The sequence below is a fragment of the Brassica napus genome, chromosome C7 (assembly GCF_020379485.1).
Source record: "Brassica napus cultivar Da-Ae chromosome C7, Da-Ae, whole genome shotgun sequence".
Classification (NCBI taxonomy): domain Eukaryota; kingdom Viridiplantae; phylum Streptophyta; class Magnoliopsida; order Brassicales; family Brassicaceae; genus Brassica; species Brassica napus.
In genome coordinates, this window is record NC_063450.1 from 33,576,752 (window position 1) to 33,589,157 (window position 12,406).

The 12,406-nt window shown below is 33.9% G+C and overlaps 2 protein-coding genes across 2 annotated transcripts; one reads left to right on the top strand and one right to left on the bottom strand.

The window, feature by feature from the left end:
• Window positions 1-655: 655 nt before the first annotated feature.
• On the bottom strand, window positions 656-4,491 carry LOC111208749 (calmodulin-binding receptor kinase CaMRLK). Its single transcript, XM_022708153.2, has 2 exons — window positions 2,957-4,491; window positions 656-1,429 (listed from the first exon to the last, which is right to left on the bottom strand). The coding sequence occupies exons 1-2, from the start codon at window positions 4,326-4,328 to the stop codon at window positions 810-812; spliced, it is 1,992 nt and encodes a 663-aa protein (XP_022563874.1). The 5' UTR covers window positions 4,329-4,491; the 3' UTR covers window positions 656-809.
• Window positions 4,492-9,969: 5,478 nt separating this feature from the next.
• On the top strand, window positions 9,970-12,200 carry LOC106382446 (CBL-interacting serine/threonine-protein kinase 19). Its single transcript, XM_013822467.3, has one exon. It carries the CDS (start codon window positions 10,442-10,444, stop codon window positions 11,882-11,884), a length of 1,443 nt encoding a protein of 480 aa, XP_013677921.1. The 5' UTR covers window positions 9,970-10,441; the 3' UTR covers window positions 11,885-12,200.
• Window positions 12,201-12,406: the final 206 nt, after the last annotated feature.

Sequence of the window (12,406 nt, forward strand, 5' to 3'; positions counted from 1 at the left end):
TTAATTCATTTTAATATGCTTCAATAAAATTAATTTATTGAATACAAAATTAAGATACTTCTTTGGATATATCATATATTTAATAATTTTTATATTATATTTACTAATTTTCTATAGAATATTTGGATAAGTAGTCAATTCATTTCAATATGCTTCAATAAAACTCATTTATTGAATACAAAATTAAGAAATTTTTTTGATATATTTAATAAATTGATATTATATTTAATAATTTCCTATGGACAAATAGTGCATAATTTTATATACTTCCATTAAAAACTATATATTTTATAATTTGTATACAAGAAAGGTCTACACTAATGTACTCTTTTCACCCCAATACATGAGCTAAGTCTTAGAAGATTGATCATAAAAACAAAACAAATATATAGTTTTGGTTAAAATGAAAAATTGCCTTTCTTAAGTAGCACCATATTAAAACTTCGCTATCAAACCTTCATGTTTCCTGACTAACATGTATAATTTATCTGTACAATTTGCAAAACTATTTAAGCAAGAACTTAAATATTGACAGGAACATTTATAAATACTTCTAAATTTTGATTATGAAAACATATAGGTTTTGATATAATATTCTGTTTTTTTTTAACAAAACACTCACTTTTTTTTTTTTGACGTCAAAAACAAAAATTAGTAACTTTTAACATTCGTTTCCTATAATTCGAAACAAAAACATATAATAGCTTGACAAAACGCATTATCTCCCCATCAAAGAAAAAAAACGCATTATCTCGCACAACATATGTCCATAACAACATCCGAACCTAATACAAACTTTGTTTCCTAACTCAACGCGAGACGGTACGAATGTCTTTAAGCAGACCCAACACTTGTTGCATTGTCGGCCGTTTCCCTGACGTTTCCGCCGTACAAAAGTAACCAATTCTAAGACTCTCGACCATCTCATTAACCGATTCTCCAGAAGCTAACCGCAATCTCGAGTCGAGAGCTTCCTCTCCTCTCCTTTCCTTAAACAACCGTCGAACCGATTTCACATGTTCCTCACTCCCTTGCTTCCCGGTTAATAGCTCAAACAAGATCACCCCAAAACAATACACATCGAACTCTACATTGTTATTATTAGTATCTTTTTCGGCTTTTGCGATGCTGTTGATACCGAAATCAGAGATTTTTGGCTCTAAGGTCTCGGTTAAGAGGATGTTGGTAGCAACTAAGTGACCATGAGTGGTACCAACATGATGTAGATAGGCTAAACCACGTGCAACTCCAATAGCGATACGGTGACGTATCAGCCAGTTTGTTTTCTCCGGTGATGAATCTCCAACGTGACTCTCCCATGTATCGGCGCTCCAATCTTCCACGTTGGTTTCTCCCGCCGGGAGCTCATGTAGCCATCGGTGAAGATCTCCAGTAGCCATAAATTCATATAGTATAAGCTTCTCTTTTCCTGAAACAACAGCCATTTTTTTTTTGTTATTCTATGTTTTCTACTCAATTACTAGTATTAATTTGTAACTTAAGTTAGACCAGAAAATAAATAATTATAGCATTTTTTTGGACAAAAATTATACTTCCATTCATTTCATAATAGATGATGTTTTAGAAGATGTTTGTTGTTTCAAATAAATGATGTTTTAATATTTTATATTATTTTTAACTTTATTGAAAACTGTGTAACCAATTAGATTTTGCAGTCATTTTTATAATTGTTTGAATGATTTTAAAATTATACTCCCTCTGTTTCTAAATGTAAGTAGTTTTAGCAAAAATAGTTTGTTTCACAATATAACTAGTTTACGTATTTCAATGCATCTTTTTCATTTATTGGATATTGTTTGACCAATGAAATAATGTTAGGTTTTTAATAATTGGTTGAATTAATTAGTTAAATGATATATTTATTTAAATAACAATTTTCTAAATATTCGTGCTTTTAAACAAAACTACATACAATTAAAAACGGAAGGAGTATTTTAAAATTTATTTTTAAAAAAAAATTAAATTTCTGCATCAATCTTAATATTTCTAGAGATAAAAAATTTTCTTTTATTTAAAAAAAAAGGCCATAATCCGACAAGCCATAATCTCTTCGAGTGCCAAAGCCAAGGATTCGACTTGTCTGCACATTTTCTAAAGTCGACCCAGTCAAATCATAAAAGGACCAAATGATAAACCCTAAAAATAAGATAAGAAATCTATCACACAAACATTACTTTATTTCTGAGTAACTTTTTGGAATAATTATACATTTTTGCGTCAATGTCGCGAAAATTCATAAAATTTGCAATCATGCGCAAAAATATTTAGATTTTTTAACGTGACGTATCACTATCATGCAACTGACCTTTTTCGTTTGTACAACATACACAATTACACATACATACTCCTAATGAATACGACACCGTTCAGCATTTAATACCTCATTAATGGTTTTTCCAGAAACCCGTGAAAGTAGAGACAAAAATTCATTAAGTGACGTCTACGCCGCGATTTTTTGTTGTTTTGAAATATCAACACCCAGCAAAAAATAATGATAGGATATTTTCCAGCAACTCCAATTCTCCAAATATTTTGGTTTAAATGACCTTAATCCATCAACTAAAAGCCATATAAATTCAGAGGATACTGATAAAAATTTATAAATAAGTTCAATAATTCATTGTTTTCAGAAAAAAAAAAGTCAGCTGTTTCTTTCTAATTTTGTGCACGAAGTTTTCCTGCCCAGAAAATCTGTCAGGTTTTTAGCATTAATACTTTGTTTAGAAATTTGGTCAAAGAAGGAAAAATACTTTGTTACATTTACAGCATATAGTGTATATGAAAACCATATATTGTATATGCATAAAAATGTACTTATTTACTACATCTGTTACTTGGTCAGTGCTTAGTGATTCCGGCTGGGGTTAAAAAGTCAATTTCAAAACCTGAGGTCATAATGAGTAAAAACAATTACCGGGAAATAATTAATTAGTACCTGCGATGCAGTAACCGGAGAGCGTCAGAAGATTGGGATGCTTAAGCCGTGTAAGCGCTTCAAACGCCGTAACGGCTTCGTTTTGATCGACGTCTCTGATTCGTTCATGCACTTTGATTGCCACGTGTAATTCTCCGGGTAGAACGGCACGGTAAATAGGACCACACGTGCTGTCGGATATAACGGACTCCGTCCCGAAATGTGATGTGGCAACAATCAGATCCTTGAACGTCAGATTCATCAACGGCTTAGACGCCATCACGACCGGAGCCGCCGTTGGCTCTTTTATATCCGCCACCCACGACGACCCCGACTCCGTTTCGAAAGCGAACGGTCCAGATTTCTCCATCTTGAAATCCAACGGTGCAGGACTCGAGATCGCCCATCTCGATTTCGTCCTCGCCGATTTCAATCTGCGGCGGATTAAAATCCCAGAGACGACGAAGACTAGAATAACCAGAGCTCCTAAAGAAGAAGATAGGCCAATCACCAACGGAGTGCGGTTAAAACGGTTTGCTTTGACGTTTCGATGATGTGGCGGCGGATTCCGGTGACGGAGAGGATGGAGACGGTGGCGAGTCGGGATCTTGGAGACGTTAAAGACGAAACTGCCGCCGTGTGAAAACGCCGATTTGCCGAATTTTCTGTATTTGTCAAACCCAACCGAACCGGAAAACCGGTTTGCAGATAGATTCAAGAACCGGAGATGGTTGAGATTAGGAAAATCGACCGGGAACGAACCGTTCATTGAGTTTTCGGATAAATCCAAGTAATCCAACGATTTTAAACCGGAAATCGGTTTAACGCTGCCATTGATTTTACATCTCGAGATATCGAGGTGGTGTAAACCGGAGAGCGAACCCAAACCAAGAGGCAAAACACGGAGATTGTTATGAGAGAGATCGAGAACTGCGAGGTTAACGAATCCGGTTAAGTTAATCGCGTTGGTGAACCGGTTGTACGATAGGTTCAGCTTCTTAACGGATGAAAAAACCGAACCGTTAACCGGAATTACTCGTATCGAACCACCAAACCGATTCCGGGAAAGATCGACGGAGACAAGACCGGGTTTAGACCAGAGCCAAGTAGGAACAGAGCCATCGAGAGAGTTGTTGGAGAGATCGAGGACATGTAAGTGCGTGAGATTCCGTAACGAAGTCCATGAAACGGTGCCGTTTAGCTTTCTTGACGGAAGAACGATGTGAGTGACGACGACGGAGCAGTTAGAGAACCAGGAGGAGTTGAAACCGGAGACGTGACGGAAAGCTCTGGTTAACTGACGGAAGTCTGTGCCGTTAGGACATGAAATGGTGGAAGAGTGTGAGAGAGAGACTAAAGAGAAGAGAAGAAGAAGCAGCAGTTTTGGAAACATTTTTTCTCAGATTTCTTATTTTGATGATGATGATTGTTCTTCCATGGAAGATAAAAATTGGCGGGGGGGAGGAGAGAGAGAAGGTTTGGTTGTATCCTCTGCTCTGTATATGAGGGGAGCTGGTGAGGTTTATTCAAAGAATAGAGAGAGATGAAGGAAGATACATACGGTTGATAAAATGCCAACGGTGACGTGGATTACGACGGAAAAAATAAAAGTCAAATTTCTTTATATAAATTACTCGATTTATTATTATTTATTGTGTTGGATTTGATGAATGTTACAGCGAGCTGACATTAGCTGTGGGAACTTTAGTTTCATATAATTTGATGATGAGTTTCATAAATTATTTCTATAGAAACGAGACGAGTTTTACATTATTTGATGATGTAAAATGAAAAAAAAAAAACACATACGTATCTTAAATTAACGGTTTTGTTCTGTTCTTTTATCACTCTAACATGCAACTGAGATAAGTTAGTTTTTTTCTTAGAAAGGGTAGCTGCGATAAGTTAGTTGAATTAACCAAATAAGATTTTTGAGTTACTTTTCTATTTAGTATTTAATTTAAAGGTAAACTGAATGATTTTTCTTTTCGATTACAGGATTATTGAGGATTCTGTAATCATGGTTATTACCATCATTGTCTTTATAAGGTTCTTTTCTCTTTAACAAAAAGAGAAAGTTAAACTAAAGTTCATACATGACATAAAATATTTTAATTAATCAAGTCTTGGATTGAGTAGGGTAAAATGATACTATTTTCACAACAACAAATATAATACACTTTTACCAAAAAAAAAAACAAATATAATACACAAATTTAGCAAAAAAAAAACAACAACAACAAATATATAACTAAATCATATAGAAACTAAATATTCAAATTAGTGAATCAAATAATCAACTAGTTCTACTGATTCAGTGATTTAGAAACTTTACTTTGCCTTTCACTTTTTCAAAAGTAAAGAGAGGCAAAAATAAAACCTCGTAAAGATAATGATGATAAGTACATGATTGGTATCCGATAAATCAAAATAGAAATCATGAAAATATGGAATTCACCTTTTTCCAATCAGAGACAAATCTGTATACTTCATAAAATATAATTTCAGAAATAAAATGTAGTAGTGTAATAGACAGTTTTAATTTATACGCCAAACATAATTGTATATTTTTAATATTACAATAAAACTAAACTTCGATTTTAACTCTGTTGTTGACGTATGTGGTTTTGAAACTCAAGTGAAGTAAGCAAATGGGTATATGGTTGGTGCCTCATCTTTTGTGTTGGTAGATGCATATGCTGAATTGCTGATGAGAAATAGAAACGTGGACCCTATGACTTTTTACAAATTCATTAAACTATCTAATTTCATCCATGTTTTGAGTTCGGTATCATATAAATTTACTACTAAAAAGTGTTTTCAGAATTTACTAATGGAGTAGTATTGCTCTCTATTCGCCTTGTAATAAATGCGTATATTTATTATGATTAGTTATTTGTTGATGGTTTGGTTGAAAGTAAATAATGGTGCAGTAGTTTTTTTTTTTTTTTTTTGATAACTCTGGTATCGGGGCAGCCACATTCCCAATTATCCCCCGAAAGGGGTCCAGCATCCCAACGGAAGGGATGTTAAATCTGTTGTGATCAAGGTTCGAATTCGGGTGGCGGACATTACAGCTGTACCTCCTTTACCACCAAGCTACGAACGCTTGGTTAATGGTGCAGTAGTTGACGTCATGGTGCAGTAGTTGACGTCAAAATAAAGTCACAGTGATCTAATTTACAGTTAGCTGTTTTAAATTAACTTTTATTTTACGTACAACGTTTTTAAAATTAACGACATAAAAAGTTCGACTGTGAAAAGCCCTTTCTCCAAAAAAAAAAAGAGTTTGATTGTATTGATAATCGTGTGGTATCGCGGTCCAAAACATTCCCATGAGAAACAACAAAAATTCAGAGGTGCGTCGAATTATGTGAATTTAATATTAGTGTTATAAATTTCAACATTTGCATATCTTTTATGACATTAAGGAAAAACGTCCGCCGGAGAAAGACTATAGTTTAATGTTATATTGGACGTATTTTCGTGCATAATATATGGTACAATATGCAAGCATGGGCGTTCTGATGCGATTTTGATTGGGGTATTTATTTAGGAACCATTCGTTATTTATATAATTTGGTTCATTTATTTCAGCTTTTGGTTTGGTCTAGGTAACAAAATTGAGAATTGACTGATATCCAAAAATTAGGTTTAAATCGGTTTTGGTTTGGTTCCGATTTTTCGGATAATTTCAGATAATATAGATAAAACATTGAACAATTCAGGTTTAAGATCAAATATTGGATAACTCGGATGATTTGGATTGAAATGTTTTCTAATTTAGATAATTTAACTATTTTGAATATAAAAAGTATTTTGGTACTCTGGTTAATAATAAATAGTATTTTAAAGATATATGGTTATTTTAAGAAAAAAATACAACTGATAATTTTAGGTATAAAATCTATGTTTTAAAAATCGTATACTCATTTAGTTTTTGGTTTGGTTACAATTTATCAGTTTGGTATTTGTTCGGTTTTTTTTTATTTTAGATAAATGTGCAACAAAGGAATCGGCTGACTCAGATTTTCTAGTAATATTTTCTAGTGTTAATATTTTGTAGTTATTTCCCCTACAATCGTTAATCACATGCCAAAATTGAAAAGTAATTTCCAGAATATGTATTTTCAGGGCTCCGTAACATCTTAAATGAATTATTTATCGACCTTTTAAAAGAAGTTTTCGATCATATAACACATATGTACGGGGTTGATTACTAATCCATTTTTAGGTTTATCACCATATTATTAATCTTACAACAACGAAATTTATGATCCTGGGGTTTTGTTTTCGATTAGTAAGTAATGAATTTGCTGAAAACTCTTTGCCTTGGTCTCCCCTTCTTCATAATAATAAGTCGAGAGTATTATACGTCTAAAACATGTACTTTTTTGTAAAGTATAAAGTAACAGTACTAAAATAACCTTGGAATAACAACTAAAGAAAGTATGAGATCGAGAAATTCCAAACAAATCCACTAAATCCCAAGACAAAAAGATCCATAGAATGCCAACTAATATTCCACAAAGTATCTAACATATTCACATTCTCCTTGAGCAACCCAACCTAAAAGTTAATCCACATTCTTTATTTTATCATTTATCCCTTAAACCACTCTCACCCCACCTCCGACAAGGTTGGTCCATGTGCTTATATGTGTGTGCGATCTTGTTCTGTTTTAATGAATTTGGTTACTATACTACATCTAAATTGACCGGAGCTTTGACTAGAGCTTGACAGTTTGTAGGACTGGCCTAATTCATTTATCTGGAATTTGTAGGCCCATATGAAAGAAAATAGAGTCTAGCCCAATTGTCCATAATTCTGTATTCACGTAAATGATTCATGCATTAACCTAAATCTCTTCCCTTTTTATGGCAAGCCCAAATCTCAAAAGAGAAAAGCTTACATGATTTATGTGTGTGTGTGTGTGATCATTTCCTGAGTGTCAATCGAAAAGGTTACATGAATAAAATTGCGAGTAATTACTCTGGTTCACACGAATCAAACCTGGCTAACTACCAGCGTTACCTGATACGTGCACGTTATTATCGAAATCTACGGTCCATATAAACCACCGATTTAAATATTTATGGTATTCTTAAGGATGTTTTATACGATTTTGTTAGTTGCGTTTGGTAAACTAACAGAAACACCATTTAGTTCAATTTCACGACAAGTGGAAGCTTTTTTAGTTTGTGTATCTTTAAATCTTTATTGTTTTGTTACGTTGTCTTACGATATCACCGACCTTTATCGGCAATAAACATGTACAATGAATATAAATAGCAACGTTAAGTATTCTGATTAACTTTTTTTGTTAATTATAATGTGTTACTTAGATTTCGGAGTTAGTCATGTGGAATAGGACTAAGCACCTTTCTACCAATTAGTACATCATTGCTATTTTCTATTGTGTGGTGTTAAATTTTAATAGAAAACTGCCGTTTGATCTACACGTTCATTATCTCGCATCTGATTGCTACATTTATTCACAGCTGTTAATTTGCTTTGACAAAATGTGTAAGCAAACTCATAGAAGATATAAACTTGATACCATTACAATGATAATGACATAAACCATTTTTGATTTCCAAAAAAATATATTATTAAGTTATTATAACTGAATACATTTTATAGCGCCAATTCCTGATTTTAGTAACCAAGTTATGATGATCTTTTTTGTTCTCTACTCCTGAATAAATTTATTAGGAAATGGTCAGTAGCAGTGCAAATGCTTAACCTAAACTCCCCTTCTATTGCTTCTTTATATATATTTTTCTAACTTTAACCTTTTTTTTCTTCACTAATTTGTTAACTTTAACTTGAAACTAATGCATGTGTCAAGTTCCCCCCCCCCCCCCCCCCCCCCCACCACACACACACATTTTAAAAAGCTATTTGGAAATTCAAATTTATCTTTATTTGTGTCTCTTAATTTCAACTCAAATATTACATTTGATTTGATTGGTGATTTCTTTAACTGTTTAAATTTTTTTTACCACTTTGAATAATCAGTCTGGCCCATCTTTTTAAAACACACTTCTTAGCCATTATTTATATATTTTTTCCATTAATCATACATTGACTCTTTGTTAATTTAGATTCATAAATCTATATATAAGGTAAACAATATCTGTTAAAATAGAAGTCACAACTTCTATTTATGTGTAATTTGTTTTTTTAAATGGACCTTCCCTAGAAAATCATATTTCATTTATTTATGATTAAAATTTTGGTTCATAAGATATCACATCTCATATAATCAACACATATAACAACTTCACCTATAAAACTGTTTTAATTTTATTTTTAATTATAAAAAACATGTTGACAAAAAAATCTAACAAAATCTTACTAAAAGTTAAATATTTATATATAATATTGCATTAAGTAATTTCGTAATTAATAGTATAATATTATTCAAATCAATGTTAATTAAGATTTTATTATAAAACAAAATTGTATCTTATTTTTATAAACTTTCTAATTATAGTCTATATTATAATAACATAGAAGTATTATATGGATTAAATATAAAAATATATTAAATTAATAAATTAAATTATTTTGTTTAAAAAAAAATATCACTCACCATTAAAAAAGGTTAAAATTTGTAAACCATGTATAAAATTTACTTATAAATCCTGCTATATACTAAAACTGTAAAGTATATTTTTAAAACACAAAAAGAAAATATATATGATCCTAAACAAATATATGTTTTATAGTATAACTAAATAAAATTTTAAAAGATATTCTATGGAAACTGTGAAAATTAAAAATATATATTTTGAAGGAAGTTATATGTTTGATGATTTCAAGTTATGGATTTATTGTATCGAACTAGAATTTTTTTTTTTAATGTAATAACAATTAATAATAAAATAAAATGTATAAAATAAATCTTTATATATTAATAATGTCAAATAAAAAACCTAAACAATAATAATAATTACATTATATATAAAATTAAAATATAAATAATATATTTAAAATGTTTACAATTATATTAAAATTATAAATTTATAGAATATATAAAATATCCGTCCGGATGTGCGAATCAAGCTCTAGTTATAATTAAGCTTACAACACGAATAAAAAATATATAAAATCCCGACGATCTCCAATAACCTGTATTAAGAAAAATATAAATCCAATATAAAATTTATATTTTCTTTTTCTATCCATCCATTGGTCAAAATGGACTTTTCTAACATGTTCCTGCCAATTAAAGGCATTAACTAAAAAAAGTAAATTAATGGACCTATTGGCATACATAGATGTGTCGGAACTAGAAGCGAGATTAATTTGCATAGCAATTCGGAAATAAGTTTCCAAATATACACAAAGAAGAATTCTATTTCCGATAAGCCTCCTAAAAACAGAACATAGACAAAGCAAAGACGACGAGAAAGAAGGCGAGAGAGAGAGAGAGAGAGAGAGAGACATCATCTTCTTCTACCATTTCACGACGAAAGAGATCAAAGACCTCTCGTTCCAATGGCGGAATTGCTGAGAAAAGTAAAATCGATGAAGAAGAAGGATAAGAGCAACACACAGGCTCTAATCCTGGGCAAATACGAAATGGGAAGACTTCTCGGCCACGGAACCTTCGCCAAGGTGTACCTTGCGCGCAACGCAACCTCGGGAGAAAGCGTCGCGATCAAAGTGATCGACAAAGAGAAAGTCCTCAAAAGCGGTTTGATCGCACACATCAAACGCGAGATCTCCATCCTCCGCCGCGTCCGCCACCCGAACATCGTCCAGCTCTTCGAGGTCATGGCCACCAAGTCCAAGATCTACTTCGTCATGGAGTACGTCAGAGGCGGCGAGCTCTTCAACAAAGTCGCCAAAGGGAGGCTCAAAGAAGACATCGCCCGCAAATACTTCCAGCAGCTCATCTCCGCCGTGTCCTTCTGCCACTTCCGCGGCGTTTACCACCGCGACCTCAAACCGGAGAATCTCCTCTTGGACGAGCACGGGAACCTCAAAGTCTCCGACTTCGGTCTCAGCGCGGTCTCCGATCAGATCAGACAAGACGGTCTCTTCCACACATTCTGCGGGACCCCTGCTTACGTGGCGCCGGAGGTTCTCGCGAGGAAAGGCTACGACGGAGCTAAGGTGGACATCTGGTCGTGTGGAGTGATCCTCTTTGTGTTGATGGCTGGGTTCCTCCCTTTCCACGATCGGAACGTTATGGCTATGTACAAGAAGATTTACAGAGGAGACTTCAGGTGTCCGAGATGGTTCCCGGTTGAGATTAACCGGTTATTGATTCGAATGCTCGAGACTAAACCGGAGAGACGGTTTACAATGCCGCAGATTATGGAGACTAGTTGGTTCAAGAAAGGGTTTAAACATATTAAGTTCTACGTTGAGGATGATCACAAGCTCTCTAGCGCTGACGATGATATCGAGTCGGTCGAATCGGTTTCCGAACGGTCCTCCACGGTGTCTGAGTCGGAGTTCGAGTCGGTTGACGCTAGGAGAAGATCAATGCCGTCGATGCCTAGACCGGCTAGTTTGAATGCTTTTGATCTCATTTCGTTTTCAGCCGGTTTTGATCTATCCGGTTTGTTTGATGATGATGGTGAAGGGTCGAGGTTTGTGTCCGGGGCTCCGGTTAACCAGATTATATCGAAGCTGGAGGAGATTGCCAAGGTTGTGAGCTTTACCGTGAGGAAGAAGGATTGTAGAATGAGTCTTGAAGGTTCGAGAGAAGGGAGTGTGAATGGTCCGTTGACTATTGCTGCTGAGATATTTGAGTTGACTCCAGCTTTGGTTGTTGTTGAGATGAAGAAGAAGGGCGGTGATAAAGTGGAGTATGATGAGTTTTGTAATAAGGAAGTGAAACCGAAGTTGCAGAATCTGAGTGCGGATAATGGAGAAGCGGTTTCTGCGTCGCGTTCTTTGCCGGCTTATATGCTTTCTGATACTGATTAGGAAGATGAAAACTGTTTTTTTTTTTTATTTTCTTTTTTCAACTGGATTTTTGAAGCTGCTTATTGGTTTAGGTTTTGGTTCGAGATTGTGATGTTCTTGTTCTTTGCTTGGTGTAAGAGACATCAGACTTTAGAGCTAAAAAGAGCGGTGAGATATATGAGTCTTGATGTATAAAGATCGAATAAAACAATAGTTTTCAAAAAAAAAAGATCTAATAAAACATGAGACATCAGACTTTAGAGCTAAAGAGAGTGGTGAGATATATGAGTTTTGATGTATAAAGATCGAATAAAACAAGTTACTTTTTTTCGCGTTTGATATTTTCGTATTTTGGTGTGGGGTTGGAATTGATGCATTTTCGATGTAGAGCGAACTTTTCTCGTATCAAACGACCAAAGGAATGAACGTGAAAACTCAGCTTTGGTGGTTTCGTGAATGTTCCAAGAGTTTCTAAGACTGCATACCCATGGTGGGTTTGATGTCCGTGACTTGCCTTATTTGATTCCAATCAGTCCTATGAAT

Excerpts from the sequence above, each read along its gene's own strand:
- LOC111208749 (XM_022708153.2), bottom strand. The coding sequence starts at position 4,328 with ATGTTTCCAAAACTGCTGCTTCTTCTTCTCTTCTCTTTAGTCTCTCTC. Across the intron at positions 1,430-2,956 it reads CTCCGGTTACTGCATCGCAG|GAAAAGAGAAGCTTATACTA; the intron begins GTACTAATTAAT and ends CTGTTGTTTCAG.
- LOC106382446 (XM_013822467.3), top strand. The coding sequence starts at position 10,442 with ATGGCGGAATTGCTGAGAAAAGTAAAATCGATGAAGAAGAAGGATAAG.